The sequence below is a fragment of the Typopeltis vanoorti genome, chromosome 8, assembly GCF_054136105.1.
Source record: "Typopeltis vanoorti isolate ZY-2024b chromosome 8, IOZ_Tvanoo_1.0, whole genome shotgun sequence".
NCBI lineage: Eukaryota > Metazoa > Arthropoda > Arachnida > Uropygi > Thelyphonidae > Typopeltis > Typopeltis vanoorti.
The window spans coordinates 6,684,131-6,708,741 of NC_143556.1; the positions used below are offsets into that span (position 1 = coordinate 6,684,131).

Genomic DNA, 24,611 nt, shown 5'->3' on the forward strand with positions numbered 1-24,611 from the left:
TTATCGAGGGAGGTTACATACTAGGAGAACTGGGTATCACACCTGTTCTTGAATTCATTCACACTGCTTGCACACACCACATCAAATGACAATCCTTTCCAAAGACGCACCCCTCTATGAGAGAAAAATTAAATCACATCCTTTCTTGGCAGATTCATTCTCTTGACCTTTCCCCACCCCTCCATAAAATGAAAAATTCCATCAACTGAAATGCTGTATTGGCCCTTTCAGAAGTTTATTATTCTCAATTATATCATCCACTCTTTCTCCTGTTTGCTAGTGTCTGCAGTCTACAAATTCTCAAGCCTGTTCGTAATCAGTATTCCACAAAACTGATATCATCTTTGATACTTTCCTTTGCATTCTCTCTCTCTCTCTCTCTCTCTCTCTCTCTCTCGACAGTATTAGAATTACAACGGAAACCAGGAGAAAAGACGTGTGCATAATATTCAAAGTGAGGTCTTATTAAACTTTTGAAAAGAGGCAAAATGATATCCGCATCTTTACGCGTCGACATTATTATTAACACTCTAATATCCCTAGACTGATCAGTTTCTACCAGTATAATTCCACCAATATATGTTCCATAATTCCACCACCTATTATTATTAGCCCAGTTAAATCATACATGAAGTACAGCATATCAGTCGAATTCCTGATTATCCCTCCCATCTTTGCATTTTCAGCAAATAGCTGTTTGTTGCCCAAAATCCTTCCCAATGTCATTAATGTATAGAGTGAATAACAATGAACCAAGTACTTATCCTTCTGCTATACCACTGGTTACCTTAAATCCTGCACACGCAGATCCCCCATACATCACTTTTTGATATCTATCAGTTAGCCATCCTCTTATCCATGTTAATATTTTATGTTTCAATACCATATTCCCCAATTTATGCAACAGTATTCCATGCTGTATTCTGATTAAGTTTAACACACGTGAACCACAGTAGTAGGTTTTTTATCACTACGTAAATATTTCGTCCAAGGTATCTAGGACATCATCAGTACAGTAAGGTAATACTAGGTATGACAAAAGAAAGAGGGCGTACGTACAAAGGAATCCGAATTGCGTGCAGTGGCGCGTTGCTGCCTGAACTTAAATTAAATTAAATTGAACTAAATTACTTAAATTAAATTAAAATTAATTACAGTTAAGTTATTATGTTGCACAATTTTTTTTTTTATGACAATTTCCCATACTTTAGGGATGGCAAGAACATCATTGCGGTTTAGATTTGGTCTGTGAAGTAGGGCTTCAGCACTTTCTTTATATAAGCGTTCATATTTATATGAAGATCTGTGTAGAATTTTTGTCTTTTTCCAATGGATCTTGTGGTTTGGGTTTTCAACTCCGTGTTGAGCAAAGCCTGATTTATGCGGCTTGATGAGGCGGATATGGTCTTGAAATGCGTTTAAAAACTGATCTGCCTGTCTGTTCAAAATAAGAGAGTTTACAGGAGCATGGAACCTCATATACACCAGGTAGTAAGTAGCATAGATGGAAGTTTGTCCTTAGGTGAGGGTAACAAGTTTTGGATCTGGTTGATGGGTTTGTAGGCGGCAGCAAGATTGTATTTCTTCATAATTTTCGAGAGCAGTTAGAGATGCCTTTTTATATAAGGTATGAGAATCCTATGGGGTTGTTCTTGTTTGGTTTGAAGTGTGGAGAGATTGCTGATGATTTTTTGAGTTGTTTTTAGATTGCAACCATTTAGAGTGGCTGTGTTTTTCATTATTTCCAATTCTTGTTTTAGAGAATCCTCGGAGGAGCATAATCTGTGTGCTCTGGTTATCAATGATTTAATGATGCCAAATTTTTGAGAGGCATGATGAGCTGAAGTATTGTAAATGTAGCGGCCTGAAAATGTCGGTTTCCGATAGATAGAGGTGGAAATGGAACCGTCTTCTTTTCTTTGGATGTGTAAATCCAGGAAGGAGATGCCTTGTGGGGATTCTCTTTCTAATGTAAATCTGATGCGAGGATGAAGAAGGTTGATTTTTTCTAAAAACTGAAGTAGCTCCTGTTCGGAATGACTCCAGACTGCGAAGATATCATCGTCATATCAAAGCCAGAGTTTTGGTTTGGGTTTGAATGCGACGATTTTTTCTTCTAGATGTTCTATAAACAGATCTGCCAAGTTGGGTGACATGGGAGACCCCATTGCTTTCCCTCCTCTTGCTTGTAGATTTTTCCTTTTCATGTGAAGTAACCAGAAGTGATAACAAATTTGAACAGTTCAACCATGTCCGACGGAAATTTTTCATTTAATAGGTCTACAGTTTCTTTAAGGGGGATAATGGTGAAGCGAGAGACGATGTCGAAGCTAATTAGCATTTCTGCTGTCAGCAGTTCGATGTCTTTTATTTTTGTGTGAAAATCTGTGGAGTTTTTTATTGAAGAGGTTGACTGACCTATGTGGGAACGGAGAAGGTTTGATAAAAATTTTGATAACTTTTAAGTCGGGCTACTAATTGAATCAACAACAGGTCTGAGTGGGACGTTGGTTTTGTGAAGCTTGGGTAAACTGTATATTCTCGGACGTCTAGCATGGTATGTTTTGAGTTTTTTTGAAGTTTCTTCATCAAACGACGTTGTTTCATCGAGTAGCTTATGTACGTACGCACCCTTTCTTTTGTCATTCCTAGTATTGCCTTACTGTACTGATGATGTCTTAAGATACCTAGGACGAAATATTCACGTAGTAATAAAAACCTACTACTGTGGTTCACATGTGTTAAACTTAATCATAAATTCTCCACAGGTTTCTCTATATAATCAAATGCTGTATTTTGTCATAAGCCTTGGCAAAATGAAAAAGTGTCATGGTGTATCAATGGTAACAATATTACAGAATGTCAGCAAGTTGTTAAGACATCACCTTCCTTTAGTTAACCCATGCTGTTCATTGCAAAGTAACGATTCTCTGTCAACCCACTTCTGAATGCGAGCCCTAACAACTTTTCCAAATTCTTCACTACCACTCCTGAGAGAAATAATAATGATAATAATAATAATAATAATAATCAATTACTCTCCTTCCTAAAAAATACTGCACAATTTTTACACTAGCTTCTGAAAGCTAGGTCTCACTAATATGAGGCTATAATATTCACCAAGGCAAAAAATTCAACCTTTTTGTAGAATATTATTATTTTTTTTTCACTTGGTGATAATTTTTAACTTCCAAGAAATAATACGTTGTTTAATCATTTATCGAAGTGTAAATAAGGTTTGCACGTGAAGTAGCTACAGGACTAGGCTACTTGCACAGAGAAGCTAATGACTTCACATTAATTGCCTTGATATGCCATAAGGCAGCCTTCATTGCTCAGTCGGTATAGATGAAGTCTTCTGGTCGGAAAGACCGGGGTTCGATTCCCGTCTAAGACGATAGGAACCTTTATCTCCTCTCTTTTAATGAAAGGTGAGTTAGCCGGTCTCACACGGCGGTAGAGGGAATCACCCGGAAACTCGGATTTTTTGTTCCCCAGAACATGCAAACTGTCCCCGTGAACACATGCATATACAGACATAGGACATTCTGGGAATAAGGATGGACCTAATTTCGAGGGATTTCCGGTTTCGAATCGAAACTGGCCATTAGGCCTAATACATAAAGAAAGCAAAATAAATTGAGTAAATAAATAAATAAATAAATAAATCAGCTAACGCCTTTTATTCCCTTATAGTGAGTAGGCGAGGCCTTTAAACCCTATCTAGCTTTTGGAGACTGAGTAGGCATTCCAATCTCCACTGGTAGCCAATCAGAGGTAGATGGCCCATGTCTATCACTAATTATAGCATCCACTGATGAAGAGGCTAGCAAACAAGTGCTACCATCTCTTGGTACCTAACCCTAACAAGATATGTTGCTGTCTGAAATAATGTGGGTACTACAGTCGATTTTTTTGAGTTTATGGGATAAAAAATCTGCTTGCTGGTGAGAGTTAGGTCTAGGTCCTCCAGTCGGCGACTAGACTTGAATTTAAGTCTGACTTCTAGCGACCAAGCACAGAGGACGCAAACGCCACTTCCACTGAGCTACACAGGCCTCAGAAAATGTATAAGAAAAAGTAAAATTTTGCCAGCCTGGCTGGCCGCGTGGTTAGTGTAGCTGCTCTCCAGCCAAAAGGTTGCGGGTTCGAATCATGTCGTGGGCATGGGTGTTTGTGATTGTCTGTGAAAATAGTAGTGGTGGTAGTCGGCAGTAGGTGGTGGTGTAGTTGTGGTCAGTTGGTGGATTGAGTGGTGGAGAGAGCTGTAGAGCAGAGGTGCCTTCCCTCGATGAGTCTTTGGACTCCTTGGAGGTGTCAAAATAATAATAATAATAATAATAATAATGCAACTCGCAATTCCCCGAAATGTATAATGCTACGCTATGCACTACTTGTACTGGTTTCAATTTTTATTGAGGTCTCATCAGCTGACTCATCACATAATGCACAAGAATATAACAATATAATTTCTTGGTAAATTTAATTTAAACTCAGCCATTTTATTCCAGTTTCTACTTGCATTTATGTAAGGCATAATAAGTTACCTACATGCTTTTTTTGTATGATTTGTATAATCGCCTGTATATATCTCAGTGGAAGTGGCGCTTGCGTCCTATGCACTTAGTCGCTTGAAGTCAGACTTAAGTTCAAGTCAAGTCTCTGACTGGAGGAAGTTTTTCTAAGCCTTTCTTCGACCGATTCCCGAGTTAGTCGATCTCTGGTACAGGCAAGCGGGTTTTTCCTCCTGAAAACTCGGGTTTTTTTTATCCTGTAAACTCAAGAAACTCGACTGTAGTACCCACATTATTTTAGACCATAACATATCTTATTAGGGTCAGGTACCAAGAAATGGCAGTGCTTGTTTGCCAGCCTCTCTATTGGTGGCTGCTATAATTAGTGATAGACACGGGCCAGCTATCTCTGATTGGCTACCGGTGGAGATTGAACTGCCCACTCAGTTTCTAAAAGCTAGATAGGGTATAAATGCGTAGCCTACTCCCTATAAGGGAATAAAAGGCATTAGCTGATTTTTTTAATAGTTTGCTTGATTCAGTTGGACAACTTTTAGATTCCTGTTCGTATGTAATGCTTCACGAGTGCGGGCTGTCTATCTTTTCTAAATCTGTTCTGCATCAAATTCACTCAACAAACTCCAAAACTTGGAATCGATTGCCAATCTCAGAAATAATTGCCAGGCAACTATTATTGAGTTTAGGCTTTCTTAACCAAGCATCACAATTCTTTTTTCCAGCAAGACAAACCCGTGAAAACAAACGTCCAGTGTGTGTCAGCTGTCTAGAATCCTAATCTGAAACATATCAAATACTTTTTTAGAATGAGTTGGTATGGCGCCAGATTCATTCTCAATGGACTACTCGAAAATGAATTATTTTTCTCAAATAATTTTGAGAATACATTGTAGTTTGCTTATATTCATTTCGGCTGCATTAAATATTTATTTATTTTCAAAAATTACTGCAAAAGTTTGTCTGGACCAGACGGCTCGTTTAATGATTTAATGCGGCCCGTGACGTAAATTGAATAACCAGAAGAAAAAATATTTGTATAATATTGAATGATTTAAAAATCAATAGATTCATATATTGTTTTTGTTGATGTAAATAAATATTTTTATTTCATGGAAATTAAATTCAAATTAAACATACTTATTGTTGATGTAAAAAAAAATGCAATGTATCACAATTAAAATGCCATTTTCATTAAACTTATCTATTGAACTTTATATGCATTTTTTTCTCTAAAAATTCAAGTTTTTAAAAATGCGTCTAGGTGTGTTATTTCCTTGATTTGTCCCTTGGAAATCAGCATTTATGTTGGACTCCCTTGTCTAGGACAAACGATTTCTAAATTAGTATAAGTTCATTTGAAACTGACCTGCAGTATATTTTATTATTATCGAATTATCCTTGTGTTCCTTATAAATTGCTATGTAATTTCATTTGTTGTCAGAGCAGAAATTTATAAAAATGTTAATACTTCACCATGAAGTTTAACTACATATTAAAATGAATCTAGCTCATTCCGAATTTAAGTTTAATGTTAGCATGATTTTTAAGACTCTAGCCTTAATGATTTTTAATAAAAGAAGGCCATGTCATGTTTTTATAATTTGCTGATTGGTTGAATGTTAACTGTATAATTTAGTTTGCATTCAGTGCTGAATTATCATTTTAGGTTTCTTATTTCACGAAACAGATAGGTAACTGAATAAAAAGATACAAAATAAAATTAATGGTTAACCGTTAAGTGTAATAGTTTATTGAAATGTAATATTTAAACCATCTCATCACAAATTAAAATGTAATTACACCATGACTTTTCTAAGAGGGAAGATCATATTTTTATAATTTACTCAGTGGCTGCTTGTTAACTATTTAATTTCAGTGACACGAAGATCATTTTAGGTTTCTTGTTTTGCGAAAGAAGGCCAGTAATAATAATAATAATAATAATAATAATAATAATAATAATAATAATAATAATAATAATAATAATAATAATAAAGATTTAAACATCGAATCTTTTATATTCATTTTACTACTGGTACACTGATTAGAATGTATCTTCCAGAAGAGTATTTTTGCTTTCGATTTTGCTATATTTTAACTGATACGGATGCTTGTGGGAACCTTAATCGTCATCAGTTACGAGATTGTTTATTTACGTTATCGCATTGTTTAGCGATTTAATATGGGCTGTTTTTGTGCGAGGTTAAATGTTATGAGATTTGCTTGTCGTTGAAAACCGTATTGTGTGTACGGGATACAAAACTAATAGCCACAATGAACTCTGTAAGTACTAATCATAGTGCTACATTTAAAAAGGTTTCAACGCTCTGCTGATTTTACTGTTTATGGAAACCATATTGTGTAATGGACTTATATATATATATATATATATATATATATATATATATAATTTATTTTAAATTTAATGAAAAGAAAAACTTCTCCAGCCACTGTAGAGGACTATTAATTATTTTGTGGAACTCCTGTTGACTTATTGGGACATATTTGGCCAAGTAGTTAGTGTATCTGCTCTTCAGACAAAAGGTTGTAGGTTCGAATCCCACCATGGGCATGGATGTTTGTGATTTTCTGTGAAAATACTAATAGTGGTGGGCAGTAGATGGCGTTCATGTAGATGATGTGGTTCTCTGTAGTTGGTGGATTGAGTGGTGGTAGAGACGGGAAGTTGTGGAGCAGGTGTCCTCCCTTGATGAGTCTTTGTACTTATTGGAGGTGTCACATAATAATAATAATATTGTTAAAAAGGTCTTTTGCAGGTATGGTTTTGCATAATTTGTTGAGTCATTATCATTAGTACATCTTACATCAACTTCCGTGGAGTCAGTAAACTCCTCTGGAAGGTTCCACCAACAATCATTTATCATATTGTACCTTAATATCCTTAACCCTCCCCAGCATTTACACTGTTTTGGTAATGTGTTTTGCTCATCCACATTTTTCCACATAAAAAAAAATCGACTATTTGCACCCTTTCACCATACTTTTATAGAAGTACCTCTTGTTCTTCCTTTACCTCCTACTCTTTTTATAGTTCCCTCACTAACTTAGTTGTGTCTTATCATATCACCTCTTTTCCATTGATTCACCGTACTCTGCTTATATTCCTTTTAATTTTTCCATAACCAACATTCTACTAACTAACTTAGCCATGCTGAAATTAAATAAGCTAGTAATCCCATAACAAGAATGATTTAAGCCTAGGCATCTTTCATAATATAATTTATGGTACAACCACACAGCTATGTAAGTATTCTAGAATTCAGGAATGAGTAGATAAGTATGGCCTGGTTGGCCGAGTGGTAGCGTATCTGCTCTCCAGCTAAAAGGCTACAGGTTTGAATCCCACTGTGGGCATGTATGTTTGTGATTATCAGGGCGGTAGATGGTATTAGTATAGTTGCATTTTGTAGATTGAGTGGTGGAGACAGATGTGTAGAGTAGGTGCCCTCCCTTGATGAGTCCTTGAACTCCTTGGAGGTTTCACGTAATAATAATAATAATTTTTAATACAGAACATAAAAAGATAATAAGTAAAATTAGCTAAACAAAAAGTCATGGGAAAATTTTGGTAAGTACATGGAAAATAAATATCAGGAAGATGGTAAAATGTTTTGAAGGCTATTGCCTGCAGCTTAGAGGAGGAAAGAGTACTGTAAAAAGATGACATGAAAACTGAAGGTAAAGGTTGCTAAATGAAAGAAGCAGTGGCAGTAGAGCGGTAGAAAACAAGCAAGAAAATGCAATCAGGAGTACATATCAATAATTTAGGTAGAAAACTCCATCAGAAACCTGAAATATGGAAAGGCATTTCAGGTTTTCTGGAATTCGACCCTGTGATCAGGGTCGAATTCCAGATGATTGGATTATAGCTTTCATAGTAGCCATCTGTAAAAAAGGGAAATAAAACTGAATATGAATACAGAGTGATTTCCCTACTGAGTTATGCGAGAAATGGCGAAGAAAAATTGTGGAAGGGAAGCTAGGAGAAAAGCTGGATTCAGGCCATTTAGAGGTTGTCAGGATCTCAGATGTTCACCTTCATACAAATAATTGTTAAATCATGAGAATACAATAATGATCTCTATCTAAGTTTCGATAGGAATTTTGATATGGAAAAGGCATATGACAATGTGCCAAGAGAAAAGTTTGTTCAAAAAGCTATAATTATGTGTTGTAAATGGGACATTGTATTTAGCAATAGGTATAGTCTGCATTTGAATTGTAATTCAGCAGTTAGAATTGAAGTAGTTGGAGAAAGTTGGTTTGCCTGATATATTATATCAGGCATAAGGAGTTCACATTATCTCCACTGTTGTTCATTATGTATATGTATCACATTATGAAGGAAAGTAAAATTAAATCTTATATCAAAATTTGAGATGCTAATCTTAGCTCTTTACTTTATTTGGATGAATTATACTCCTATCCAGTATAATAATAATTATTATTATTATTCAGGACTTCCATGGAATCGCAAGACTCATCATGGATGGCCACAGTCTATTATACCTCTCCTTGAACTCATTCACTATTTGTATTCTCACCACTCTATCAGACAATGCATTCCACAATTCATCAACCCTGCATACAAAGAAACCATCACCCTTTTGCTCACGACTTCCTTTTGCAACTTTCAAACTTTTGCAAGGATGGCACCTTGTTCTCACTCATTATCCTTGTTCCACCAAATGAAAGAACTCCGTGTCAACCCTCTAACTACCTCTCAACAGTTTAAGTCTCACTTCATCTCTCCTCCTCCTATTGACCAAACTTTGCAGTCCACATTCCTTTAGCCTCTCCCTATAAGTAACGTTATACAGTGTCCTGATATCATCTTTATCAACTTCACTCTTTCTACAGTTAATTTAGGGACAAAATTTCAGAACAATGCACTATTACTAATAACCCTTCTATGCTTCACATCATCTGCAAACAACTGAATATTCCCCTGCAATCCATTAACAATATCATTAATATTAAAGTTAAACGAAGGCCTTAGTACTGAACCCTGTAATAAATCTATAATTCCCAGACTAAATTGAATTATTGTTGTAATAAATTTGGAATGAAAATCAGCAACAAAGTGATAATGACAATGAAAATAGGCAGAAACATTTCAACTATTCAGTGAGTTTTTTGGTGAAAATGATAAACTAAATGTAGAAATAGAAAACAGAATTAGCATAGCTGGTATATTAGACAGTCAATGAATAAATTTATATGGAATAAAAGAGAGAGAGAGAGAGATTAGTCAAAACACTAGCGTACCTGTATACAAGGCAGTGGTCAAACCAGTTTTAACTTATGGATCTGAGATCTGGGTTAGAAATAAAATACTTGACTGAAGACTGGAGACCACAGATATGAGAGTTCTGAGGAAGACTAGGGGAGTGAACAGATGGCATCAGTAGCAGTATTGTATTAAAAAAAAAAACAAGGATATTAGGAATGCACTTGACATTGTTAACAGAGCTAATTTCAGGTGGCATGGTCACTTATACAGAAATAGGAGGGGACAGGTTAGCAAAACAACTGTTTTTTTTTTTTGGCAGGAATGCAGTAAAATGACCCTGAGGAAGACCAAGAATGGAGAACCTATAGGACATGTAATTTTTAGTGAATTTGGCAAATTAAATTTGGAAATAGCAGGATTTGCATAGCTGGTATATTAGAAAGTCAGTTGAATAAATTTATATGGAATAAAATAGAAAGAAAGAGAGAATTTAGTCAAAACACTTAAGTATCTATATACAAGACAGTGTTCAAATTTTAATTTATGGATCTGAGAGCTGGGTTGGAAATAAACTTTTGATTAAAGATTGAACCACAGATATGAGAGTCCTAAGAAAGATTAGGGAACTCAACAGATCGCATCAGTGGTAGTCATTAAGAGGTTATTACCAGATTAATGTCAGGGAAGTTTTGCACAGAATGAGTGAAGATGGAAGAGAACAAGAGGTGATCCCTGGACGCTCTATAAGAAGAGTGTGAGCAAGAGAGTGAGGAGCAGGTTTTTTGCATGGAGAGTGGTGAGTGATTGGAATGCATTGTCTGAGACTGTGGAGAGCGTAGAGACAGTGAATATATTTAAGGCAGTCTAAGATAAACTGTGTGTGTATAACAGTGGACCTCCCATGTTGAGTCTTTGACTCCGTGTAGGTTTTTTATAATAATAATAATAATATTGCAAAGGTTGTGAAGACAACACAGAAGATTGCTGGTTGTCCTCCTCAGTGCTGGACAGGGATGAGTGGTAATTTCATTATATAAAGCCCTGATCAAACTACATCTGTGTGGATTGCTGTGCTCAAATCTGGTCACTGGGTTTTGAAGGAGATAAAGAGAGTTGAAGATTGTCAAAAGGATGAAATGGAATGGATAAAAAAAACTATATCACGACTGCAGGACATTGATTATGAGGATAGACTGATGATGGCATGTAATCTATAATGTCTGGTGAAATGGAGGAGGTGATATAATTGAGCCATTAAGTTGCTGAGGAATATTTAGCAGATTGACATAGGAAGATTTTTTATGTAGTGGAACGAGTGGAAGGAACAAGGACAATAGGCCATCTCTAGAAGTTTCGGAGAGATGCAAGTAAGATGGTAAGAAGTATTTTAAGTATTTTTCATAGAGAGTAGATGGAGCATGGAATGCATTGCATGAGAGAGTGGTGAGTGCAGACACTGCATGAGGAATAATACGATAGACCATTGTCTTAAGGTAGATCTCCTACAATGAGCCTCATGACTCCATTAGAGCACCTGAATAATAATATTAAAAGACAACAGTCATTGCAAAATGGACAAAGAATTTTATATCAATTAAAAAAAAATGGATGGATTATAATGACTTATTGGGTTGTCAGGTAGAGACAATCCAATAGGTCTTTACTATAAATTGTCGTGTCCCCTTTTTACCATCCTATAATTATTAATTACTCTTACAAGTTTAAATTTTTTTGTTTGTAACAAATTTCTTACTATATGTGATATCACCCAAATACAAGGTATCTAAGCTGTTGTTCCTCTTAGTGTTCTAAAACATTTATACTTTTTAGCTGCACCATTTAGAACATTTAGTTTATGAAAAGAATCAAAACAAGAAGCAATTTCTTAAATATATTTAGGTGTGAAACAATTATGCAGTTGTGACCTTGTTGTCACAACTGCATAATTAAGTTGTGAACTCGCAACTTAATTTCTTCCCCCCCTGTGGCTAGATTCTTACATAATTACAAGCGGTGCATTGAATAGCAGTTTCAGAAAACTGAGGTTTCAATGAGCAAAAGTTTATTATACACATAAGCACAATACAATATATTAAAATTTGCTAAAACTTAATTCAACACTAAGCTGAAGCAATACTAACAATACGCAAATGATAGGTTATAGAATTCTATGAGGGAAGGGCGATTATGCCACCCCAAAAGACTCCACACATGATAAAGGGATATTCTCCCAAATGTTAACCATTGACTAAAACCTCTCATCTGTCTGAGCACAATAATACGATGCAATACCTTAATTAAACACAATTAGTTTACACACGTTAACTCACTAGAGTAATATGGGTTAAACAGTCCTATCGCTACAATAGTAACCACATTCAATTCTTCAAACAGCTCTCAGACAAAATATAGATAACATGCATAAGTTTCTAGACACACGATTATTTATCGATTAACACTGACATGCTTATTCTCTTTCTATTCTTAAATGCACTAAAGTCCTAGTTCAATTCTTGTTCAAATCTTTCAATTGATCGGTAACAGAACTACAATCACAGCCACATTAAGACTTGAAACAATATAAGATTTTACAATATCGTTTGATAAGGATCTTCTAGGCTGGTCTCTGTTCTTACTCGTCTATAATTTTTGAGGACGAATTCTTCTGTAGTGGACCATATCTGAGATTTCTCGGATCAAGGTTGGAATTCATGTCTTCAACACATCAAGCTTCTTCCAAGGAAACACAATGGATCTGCGGTTCTGTAGTAATGAGATTCACTCCGTGGGCACCTACTTTTCCACAGAATTTCCCTTTGTTGTCAAGAATACAGCTGATATAACATGCAGTAGTTACCTTTCTTCTCAGCTGTATGGCATCCCACCTTTCTATAATAGGGAATTGGGACCGAAATTCCACTTACTTTTGTTCCTTGTCGTGGTGGAAAGAGAGAAACTCCTGACCATCACTAGGAAAACCACTTAAGACACATACGAAGACTGGAGAACCAAGAGAGAGTTGGGGGAGGTTCCTAACCCTTTTATACCATGACCCTACCTGCACCTGCAATTAATCCTCCTCCTTCCCGATGTCTGGATACACTTTCTGTAACCAGTTAGGGTGGCGTTTTTCAGCCGAAAATTCCTGCAGTCCGTGTGCATGTGACTAACTTGTGGCAATGTCCAAAATCAGAAACTTTGACCTTGGACCTTACCTTGTTTCTTGCTAACCTTTTGAGTCATATTTACTAAAATTTTCTAAGAATTGACATAAACTTATAATCCTTTGTTTCAATTGTTTAACGAGCCTTTACATGCAAAATTCTTGTGACCAATATTCTGTAAGTAAATTATCTTATTTTCATCATATTACAACAAATTTTCTCATGTGAGTTAACAAATAATCTCAGTTGTATTTCACACTTAGATGCAAGTATATTTTTCCTTTTCGTTCTTTTAGTAACTTTATTAATCACAAACTTTAACAAAGGTTCCCTCCCTCCTTAAATGTTTTTTTTTTTTTTTTTCTGTCAGGATATCCTGTTACTTATCCTGGTCGATAGCATTACTATTTAGCTTCCTACTGGTGTAATTCATTTCCTTGGATTCCTTCATGTTAACTGACAAATTTTCTACTTCTCTCCTCAACCTTTCAGGAACTTGGTGCTTATTGAAGAAACACCTGGTAAATTGGAGGCACTGAATTCTGCCAAGTGTTTTATCCTGACAGTGTTTTTCCCTTCTAGGCCTCCTTCTTTTGCAGAAGTATCTTGTTCCTCTTTGAATGTATGCTCCATCCATTAACTCAGTATTGGTGTACCAAACTCCTCTGGGTCTATTCCACTCCCTTTTGTTAGTCCTACAGTAGCTCATATCAGATTGAGCCTCAACTAACTCTTAGCTTTTGTTACTAACTAACTCTCTTATGGAAGATCCCTTCACCTTATCCATGTGGGATTCATGACTCCTTTCCTGAGATTTATTCCTAGGCGAGTTTCTCTCTTCCTTGCGTGACCTTAGAACGTGCCCCCTTTCCTATGATCTGTTTTTGTCCCAACAGGTATGTCTCCTTCCTCATATAGTCACACTTAAAGTCATGCCTTGATAGGAAATCACCACCCAGAATCAGTTTGATGTGTGGGAGAGAGGACCCTGTCAGGACCAGAAACTCATGCCAAACACACAATTCGAATTCAGGTAGGTATATCTTAAGATTTACAGACTTTGAAGCATGAATGGTGGACGTTGTTACACCTGATATTCTCACATGTCATTTGAGGTGAGTGATGTTGTACTGGGGATAGAGCTCTATTATCTTAAAGTAGTGCTCAGATATGATGGATGATTGGGCTCCAGTGTCCAGCAAGGCATTGCAATGTTTTCCATATGTACTGGCCTTCACCTTCATCTCATTAGGTTGCTCCTTCTTTCCTTGCCCTTTACTTCATACTCTGTTTGTATAAGTGTTTGAATTCATTTCTTCATTATAGCCCCTACTAAAGCGTTTCCTGTTGATGTAACAATTTCGAGCAAGGTGTCCAAGTTTGTCACAATTGAAACATCTTGGGAGCTCTCTACCATTGCTCTGATCACCAGTTCTCCCTTGATCAGGAGGATTTACTGTTGCTTGCTGGGAGGTGATTTCTGATAGCCTCTGCATTACAGAATCCAACCGATCGAGAAGGGGTCTTTGTAGGTGCTCAACTTCCTCTCTAACGAACTTAGTGGTTTCTTCAGCTCTGCTATAACCAGGCTCTGGGGTCCTCACAGACAAAGTTTCCAGATGTATCATCACCTCTTCCAACCGATCCATAATTGGCTTTTGGAGAATCTCTATTTCTTTCTTGACAATGACCCTGATGTTATCTGAATCAGCATAGGATTCTGTCAATTTGTTTATCATCTGTCTATCACCTACTTCTATTCCCTCTCTTGCATTAGGTCTTTCTCTTTTCCTTACTCTCTTTATTATGTTCAAGTCTTTTTTCAGAACTGCCCTTCTCTTCAGCGATGTTGACCAACCCCGGAACTGTTGTGGGACGGAGATCTCCAAGCATTTGTTCACTTTCTTTGACAGCATTGTAACAGTCACTTAGATTGGTCAACCTTTTGTTAAATGCCGTCTTTTAATTCTGCTTTGACTCCCTGTCTGAACTACTGGAAGATGGCCCAATCCAGATGAGGCTTTTCTTCACCATGGACACTCAGGGTACTTGCCACCGTCAGTAATCTGTTGTGAAATTCAGCTACACTCTCCCTTTCCTTCTGAGTGCACCTCTGGAGCTTCCATAAGTTAGGTCCTAGAAATTAGGACCATCTTAAATCAAGAGTAATCCAGGGTCTCTTTGAGAATGGGAGAGGAAACTTTTTGCCTTTCCCACCAGTTTACTACAGAGCAAGACTTGCATCTGAAAGTTGGTCCATCCTCCAACCCTTCTAAGCTCTTCTATATCACAAAAAAAATTAATGACATCATCAGACTCCTCGCCCAAAAATTGAGGGAACACTTGTTGAGGGGGTTAATATAACGAAAAAAGTCACAATCATTCATGCCTAAACTTCTAGAGGGTTCCGTCATACTTGCATCCAGTTTAGAGTATATTACACTTTAAATTTTCAATAACACACAGTTATAACTTTTGCCTTTTAGTTGTCTGATCCGCACCCAAAACCAACATGCTGTGATTAGCTTACGATTCAAGTTTAATTAACTAAACCACATCGTGTCGACTGCACCATTTATGTTATGTCCCCTTTTTACCATCCTATAATTGTTAATTACTCTTACAAGTTTAAATTTTTTTTGTTTGTAACAAATTTCTTACCATACGTGATATCACCCAAATTCAAGGTATCTAAGGTCTTACTCCCCTTAGTGTCGTAAAACATTTATATTTTTTAGCTGTGTCATTTAGAACATTTAGTTTATGAAAAGAATCAAAACAAGAAGCAATTTCTTAAATATGTTTAGGTGTGAAACAATTATGCAGTCATGACCTTGAACTCTCAACTTAATTTCTCTTCCCCCCCCCGTGGCTAGATTCGTATGTAATTACAAGCGGTGCATTGAATGGCAATTTCAGACAACTGAGGTTTCAATGAGCAAAAGTTTATTATACACAAATATAATACACAAAACACAAATGATTGGTTATAGAATTCTATGTGGGAAGAGCGACTATGCCGCGACAAAAGACTCCACACATATAATAAAGGGATATCCTCTCAAATGTTAACATTAACTAAAACTCCTCATCTGTCTGAGCACAATAATATGATACGATACCTTAATTAAACACAATTAGTTTACACACATTAACTCATGAGAGTAATATGGGTTTAACAGGTCTATCTCTACAATAGTAACCACATTCGATTCTTCAAACAGCTCTCAGACAAAATATAGATGACGTGCATAAGTTTCTAGACACACGATTATTTATCTATTAACACTGACAAGCTTATTCTCTTTCTATTCTTGAATGCACTAAAGTCCTAGTTCAATTCTTGTTCAGGTCTTTCAATTGATCGGTAACAGAACTACAATCACAGCCACATTAAGATTTGAAACAATATAAGATTTTACGATACTGTTTGATAAGGATCTTCTATACTGGGCTCTGTTCTTACTCATCTATAATTTCTGAGGACGAATTCTTCTGTAGTGGACCATATCTGAGATTTCTCGGATCAAGGTTTGAATTCACGTCTTCAGCACATCAAGCTTCTTCCAAGGAAACACAATGGATCTGTGATTCTGTAGTCATGAGATTCACTACACGGGCACCTACTTTTCCACAGAATTTCCCTTTGTTGTCAAGAACACAGCTGATATAACATGCAGTAGTTACCTTTCTTCTCAGCTGCATGGCATCCCACCTTTCTATAATAGGGAATTGGGAACTGAAATCCTGCTTATTTTTATTCCTTGTCGTGCGGAAGGAGAGAAACTCCTGACCGTCACTCAGGAAAACCACTTAAAACTCATACGAAGACTGGAGAACCAAGAAAGAGAGAGAGAGAGAGTGTGTGTGTGTGGGGGGGGTTCCTAACCCTACCATGACTCTACCTGCACCTTCTACAATTAATCCCCCCCCCCCCCATGTCTGGATATGCTTCCCATAACCAGTTAGGGTGGCGTTTTTTTGCCGAAAATTCCTGCGAGCTTTGTGCAAGTGACTGACTCATGGCAGTGTCCAAAATTGGGACCTTTGACCTCCTTACCTTGTTTCTTGCTAACGCTATGAGTCATATTTACTAAAATTTTCTAAGAATTGACATAAACTTATAATCTTTTGTTTCAATTGTTTAACAACGAGCCTTTACATGCAAAATTCTTATGACCAATATTCTTATGTGAGTTAACAAATATTCTCAGTTGTATTTCACACTTAGATGCAAGTATATTTTTCCTTTTTTCGTTAAAGGTTCCTACTTGTTAATTTGTGATCAAAATAAATTCCTTATAGTAACTATTAATCACAAACTTTAACAAAATAATTGTAAAAATACAATAATGTATTGTATTTTTAAATATTACAATTTAAAATATTTAAACAAAAACTGAAATGGTTGTTAGTACTGTCAGGATTTAAAATAAATGCAAGACTAACTTCTCATTTCAGTGATTTGTGTTCATTACTGTAAATATTGAATTATATCCAGATGTAATCCAAACGTTTTCTATGTTTTTATTGTTTAATGATATTAACACACATCACAAAAACAAAATATGAGTAGTCTAAGAAACACATTACCAGAGGGAGTCTGAATTCTTTATATTTTTCTATGATCTGTCTAAGGCAAAGGATCTGATCTCTGGTGCCCCTACCTTTCCTAAAACCTGCTTATTCCTCGGGCATCTCTGCCTCAACTTTGGCCTTAATCCTATTTAGCATGATCTTTAATAAAATTTTGCTTGCATGAGATATCAAACTAATAGTTCTATAATTCTTGCATGCCTTCATATCACCTTTCTTGTGTAGTGGTATGTTGGATGTCCAAGTATAGGTCCACGACAGACCTATACTTGGACATCCAACATTGATAGGTCAAGGCACCAGATTGATTACGTCCTGGCTCTCCAGCGGTGGAAGACAAGCATCTCTGATGTGCATACTTGTCCTGGAGCAGATTCTGGTACAGACCATCAGCTGGTAAGAGCCAAAGTAAGACTAAGACTCTGAAAACTTCCAGGTCAGGCACATTCCACTAGATTGGATGTTAGAGTAATTCTTAGTGGATTCACAGAAGAAACATCAACTTGGCTGGATGATTTTTTGGAGACCAATGAGGAAATCTCACCAGAAATGCTTTGGGAAGGAGTCAAGATGATAATACAGGATACAGTGAAGATGTATCTCAGCCCAATAAGAAAACCAAGAGACCCATGGATATCAGATTCAACATGGGAACTAATCAAAAGAAGGCGGTTAGAAAAACAAAGAGACACAGGAACCAAAGAATACAAGAGATTACATAGAGAAATCAGAAGAGCCATCAAGCAGGATAAGGAAAAGTTCTATACTAATAAATGTGAAGAAATAGAGTTCCAAATGAGAAGGCATAATTATAAAAGGATGTTTTATTTAGTTCGTGACTTAAAGCACAAGTTCAAGCCTAAATTGAATGTCATCAAAGACAGGAATGGATCATTACTAACAGAAGAGTTGGAAATCAAAAACAGATGGAAAGAATACTGTGAGGAACTGTACAGCAGAGTGGATAAAGAAAATGTGGAGTCCTCCCACCAAGAAAATTTTGATTTGGAACCTCCTCCACTTAGGCATGAAGTTGAAAGAGCAGTTAAGCAGCTCAACAGCAATAAGGCCCCATGTGCAGATGAAATCCCAGCAGAGTTAATTAAGGCCACAGGAGATGGAGGGATAAGAGTGTTTCATAGATTGAATACAAGGATATGGGAGACAGGATCATGGCCTAGAGACTGGAAAAAGTCAGTTTTCATACCACTACACAAGAAAGGTGATATGAAGGCATGCAAGAATTATAGAACTATTAGTTTGATATCTCATGTAAGCAAAATTTTATTAAATATCATGCTAAATAGGATTGAGGTCAAATTTGAGGTAGAGATGCCCGAGGAACAAGCAGGTTTTAGGAAAGGTAGGGGCACCAGAGATCAGATCCTTTGCCTTAGACAGATCATAGAAAAATATAAAGAATTCAGACTCCCTCTGATAATGTGTTTCTTAGACTACTCTAAAGCTTTTGACTCTGTTGAGCATGTGAAACTGTGGGAAGTAATGAAAAGAATGGGTTTTTCTCAACACACTATCAGGTTGATAGCCAACTTGTATAAGGAGCAAGAAGCCACAGTACGAACAGGTGTTGGATTGACTGACTCGTTTCAAGTTGGAAAAGGAGTTAGACAAGGATGTTTACTTTCTCCTCACTTGTTTAGTATATATGCGGAGGACATCATGCATGAAGCATTGGATGAGCTCAGGACAGGAATTATGATAGGAGGTAGATTGATCAGTAATCTGAGGTACGCTGATGATACAGTACTCCTTTGTAATGACATGGAAGAACTAGGACTAATTCTTGACAAAGTTAACTAGATCAGTAATAACAGAGGACTTCAACTCAATTCTAGCAAGACAAAGATCATGGTTCTCAAAGGAAAAACAAACAGAGAAGCTCCTGAGAAACAAATGTATCTTAATGGAGAAAGAATTGAGGAAGTCTGCAAGTTTGAGTACCTGGGATCCATTATTAATGTGAAGAATTGCTGTTCAGAAGATGTCAGAAAAAGGTTAGGAATGGCTAAAACAACAGTCAGAGACCTGTCTAAAATCTGGAAGGATGGATCTATCTCCATGGGAACAAAGTTGAGGATTTTGGATGCAGTTGTTTTTCCAACAGTGACTTATGGATGCTAGACTTGGAACCTAAAGAAGTCAGATAAGAAACGGATATCTGCTTTTGAGATGTGGTGTTACAGAAGGCTGTTGAGGATATCATACACTGAAAGGCATACAAATGAATGGGTGTTAGAAAAGATTAGTTGAACTTTAAGGCTCCTTAAGGATATTGACAGAAGAAAGTTAAAATATTTTGGACACAAAAAACGGATGGAAGGAGGACTTCTCAGAACAGTAATAAAATGTAAAGTTCCTGGAAAAAGAGGCGGGGGTAGACCATCAATTAGATGGATGGATGGCGTGTGTGGAGTGACTGATCTTCAGAGAGTTGAGGCTGCCAGAAGGGCAAACAACAGGACTATATGGCGAGGTCTAGTGTGGAACATCATCGAGCATCGGAGTGACCATACGGCATCTGTAGATGCCCAGTGAACACACACAGGCTGACAGACAAAAACAAAATTAATATGTTAATTATGTTAAACTGCTTATGTTTTCATGGATTTCGAGACTAGCAACACTTCTTGGTATTGTAACATTGGGAGAATGTTTAGTGATTCATTGGGGATTCTGATCAAGAAATCTGACTTGTTACAGCTTCTGTGTAGCAGAGTTTTCCTCTATTTAGTTCTCAATAAAGGAATTTTTAGTGTGTGGTATTTCTAATGTCCTTCTAGTTAGATGTTAGATTTCTTGTCTGTTCATAGTAAGCTGTTGCTGTACAAGGTATTTCATACACTTCCTGATTGCAAAGGAAAAATTTGTATTACTGTTGTCAGTTTGATGTGTAAAGTCTGGCAATCTGTATTCATACTCTTATGAATAGACAATGTTGATTAAAACCTGCAACAAATTATAAAATATCTTGTTGCTATAACTCAGCCTGTTGTGAACAGACAGTAGATGTGTTTAGCATGTGCCTTGAAGAGCTTGAATTCATCCCATCATTATGACAAGTCAAGGCCATGCATGTTAGTCATCCTTTCACACAAAATCAAATCGAAGAAAACAACAGTATGCTACACAAAAGTCATTACAAGACTAAGAAGCTATTTTTGGAGTCAGCATCAGCAATGAAACACTTTTTTCCAAAGAACCAAAACAGATATAGCTGCATGAATTTACAAAACTTGGAACAATGGTCATTTTGAGATGCTTTAGTCCAGCAACTATAAGATGCTGTATATCTAGCTTCCTTAGAAGAAAGTGTGCTGTGATACAGTGGCGTAGCTAGGGGGTTGCTGAGGGGGGGGGGTCCATGATTAATTATGTTATGTAGTTTGTTGACTGTTATCTGTTTGTTATGTAGTTTGTTTCTTGTTATCTGATATGTTGTTCTGGTTACTCTTTTGAGTGAAGTAGTGTTTTAACATGACTGTGTAATGGCATAAGTGCTTCACCTTAATTATTAGTAGTTATATGTCCATGCTGCCTGCATAAGTGTGGGTTGTTCCCAGAATATCAGTTTTTTTTTCATTTTATTTTGCACCCATTGTAACCCATTGTAAGTTTCTAGTCTGCGTAGAATGCGTATGATGTGATTGCATATCATAAAATGTTTTCACATAATGCTTTATAGATTAGTATTTTTGTTTGTGATGGGGCAATATCTTTCAATCGATATAGTTTGCTTGCTGTTATCCTGAGTTTGTTGTGTATGTAGTTTATGTGGCTATTCCAACTTTGATCAGCATCGAATTGAAGTCCAAGATAGCATGTTTATTTTCACCTGTGTGATGGTTGTGGTTTTAGGATCAACGCTTTGTGTATATGAGGATGGATGTCGCATAGTGAGATATTTAGTTTCTGTGGGTAGGATTTGGGGGTTTTTGAATATCATTAGCTATGTTTTTCCAGGGTTTATATATATGCCATTTTCGGTTAACCAGTTAGTGATTTGATTGATGTCATGTTGCATATTTTTGCCTGCAACCTTTGCCAGCCAAGGTTGGTCGATTGGTAGAACCTCTGCTACTAATGGCTCAGTTAAGTAAGTTTGAGCATGGTTAGTAGTTGGAAGAGGACCAATCATTCGATGCTGTTGGCACACTCTCCCTCGATGAGTCTTTGGACTCCCTGGAGGTGTCAAATAATAATAATATTTGTGTAAGCGATATTTGCGTTGTTGTGAATGGATACTATGGCTGTGTCATCTGAGTACTGGAATATTTTACTTTTTAGGGAAAGAGGGCTTATGTCGTATGTGTGTGTATGTATATGTTAAATAGAATGGGAGATAGGACAACTCCTTGCGGTACACCACAGGTTACCGGTACCTCTTTGCTGTATGCTGATCCTACACGTGTGATGTGCTTCCTGTTTTTCATGTATGCTTTAAACCACTGGAAAGCCGACCTCCGATTCCGATATGTGTTAGTTTTGTTAACAAGGTTTTGTGTGTTAGTGTGTCAAATGCTTTTGTTAGATCAATGAAAATGACTAATGCTATTCTGTTTTTATCCAATGCAGCGTTTATTAGGTCTGTGAAATCTTCCAGCAGTGTTGCTGTTCCTTTATTTTTTTGAAAGCCATATTGTGTTTTGGGTATGATTTGCAACTTTTCAACATATGTGGAGAGTTTGCAATGCATGATGCTTTCCATGATTTGGTTGATTACAGACTATGTGGCGATGGGTCTGTAATTACTTATAATGTTTCTTTTTCTATGTTTATGTATGGGTGTGATTAATGCAGTCTTTAGTGTTTCAGGTATGTGTTCCATTTCGAAGATTTTATTTAACAGTTTTAGTATAACTGGAGATAGGTTGGTTGAGTCTTTTGGACTAATTCTGTCTATTCCTGATTCTTTGTTAGGGTTAATTTGTTGAATTGCAAGTGATAGTTCTTCTTTTGTTACTGTGGAGAACCACATTGACTGGGTTGCTTGTGGACCTAGTGGAGAATGTTCGTTTGTGTGAGGAAAAGTTGTTTCTTGTAGTTTTTGGACAGTTGTTTGCCAACTGTGAGTTGTTGGACAGATTTTTGCCTCAAACAGTTGGCAAACAACTGTTTGAGGGATTTGGGGTTGCAAGCAAAGGTGTGTTTTATTGTTTCTGAGGCAGTGGTTCTGTGTGTATTGTCCAGCCTTTCATTAATCAGGTGCCAGGTTTCATTTATATCGTTCTGTTGTTAATTTGTTTCTGTAATTGTTTCTTTTTGCCGTTCTAATCTGTGTTGTTAAGGGATTTCGCTTTCTTTTGTATTCAGCTTGTAAAACGATATTGTTTGGCGACTTATTAAGTTATTTTCATAGGGGATCTTTTCTTTTTCTTTGTATGGCTATTAATATGTTGTCTGTTATCCATGGATTCTGTTTAGTTTTGGAGCATAGTTTTATTTTTGTTAATGCTTTGTTATATATTTTATTAAATGCAAGTTTAAGATTATTATATACAGCATCAGCAGAGTGAGTCTAAAGATTCTATCTGCATCCAGTCTGTTTTTCGGATTTCCTCGTTTCCTATTGTTTCGTTTAGGATGCTATTATACTGTTTTGTAGTCTCAGTGAGTTTTATCGGTTCTGGTTCTGTGTGTAACTGTAATGCTGTGAAATAATGGTCTGCCAGTTTGCACGTTATGATGGCTGCTGTGTGGCTGTTTTGAGGGACCCGTATATTTATATGGTCAATACAGGATGAGGTGGTTCTATTTCCAACTATCTGTTCTCGTGTATACGACTGTATAAATGGGGTTATGTTATATGTTTATAATAGGTCTAGGTATTGTACTGTGTTGTTATTTATGTTCCTAATGTTTATATTCATATCACCTATTATTATCAAGTATTCTGAGGCACCTTCTTCCATGGTTGAAAGCCATCTGTTTAATTCATCTAGAAATTTTGTAGTGCTTTAGTTGGGTGATCTCTATATTGCATTTAATATCAAGGAGTTTCCTTGTTTGATGTTTCTAATTTATAGTTTATTTCTGTTACTTCTAGTTTATGTTTGATAAATATTAGTATACCACTGCTTCGTTTAGTTTGTCTACAGTGTTTGTGTTGTTGGAAGTTTGGTATTTGGTAGATGGTTGCCTCTTCCTTTGTCGTAGATATTTCAGTCAGTATTAAAATGTCTATATTGTCTATATCTTCCTTCAGATAAACTTGCAGGGTCAACCAGTATTTTTGAATGCTCCTGATGTTGATGTGGGGAATAGGTAGTCTTTTTTGGGGGATTGTCTCTTGTTTCCATTCTGTTATCGATTTCAGAATTTGGCAGTTGTCATGTTCTGGGGGGTTGATTACATCTGTTTGGTGGTCTGCGTTCATATGGGTTGGTATGCTGTTCCCTTCTTTAGGACTCATCAGTGTTTTCTTTTTTTAATGTGTCAGCCTATTGAGGTCTTCTACGGATTTTATTTGGATTGGCTTTGCATCTTATATCTTTTTAAGGAATGTTTTGCTATCTCTTATCCATATAAACTGGTAATTTTTTTCTGTTTTTACTTTCCTTGTTTGGTAGAATAGTTCCGGATAATATGGCGTTAGGTATTCAGAGAAGTATATTGGAGTATTGTCATTGGCTCCATCCAGATCCTTGATGCAGGATTAAAAAACTACTGGTTTTTAAATCCTGCTAGCTTTTATAAGTGTAATTTTTGTTGGGCTATTAGTGAGTTGCACTACGACGGGAGGAGGATGGAGATTACTTTCTCTTTTTCTTTTTTGTGGCAACTGATGTACTGACTGAATATCTTTTAATTTTATGGGAGTGCCAATTTTTTGGCTTAGTTGTATTATGGCGTCTTTTAAATGTTCCATAGCAATTTCTGGGAGACCATCTATGAGGAGATCATTTTTATACTGCTGTTGGTTTAAGAGTTCGTACTGTTGCTTTAAAGAGTTTAGTTCTTGTCGTAGTTCCGTTGTCTCTATAATTAAATTATGCTGTCTTTCCGTTAGCTCTTTAATGCAGTTTTTAATTTCTCTAACGGGTCTGT

The 24,611-nt window shown here is 36.5% G+C and overlaps 1 protein-coding gene across 3 annotated transcripts in view; it reads left to right on the plus strand.

Annotated features, from left to right (window-relative positions):
* The window catches only part of LOC150103703 (cyclic GMP-AMP synthase-like receptor), a 162,345-nt gene that overhangs the window by 5,843 nt on the left and 131,891 nt on the right, over nucleotides 1-24,611 (plus strand). The window contains exon 1 of one of the 3 annotated variants that reach the window (XM_090396504.1): nucleotides 6,679-6,815. The exons of 1 other annotated variant lie outside the window; for it this stretch is intronic. In XM_090396504.1, coding sequence (XP_090252630.1) covers nucleotides 6,807-6,815 — 9 coding nt within the window. In that variant the 5' untranslated portion in view covers nucleotides 6,679-6,806. Of the gene's footprint in view, nucleotides 1-6,678; nucleotides 6,816-7,049; nucleotides 7,310-24,611 lie in introns of those variants that run through there. One more of the 3 variants, XM_090396505.1, reaches the window with a different exon arrangement.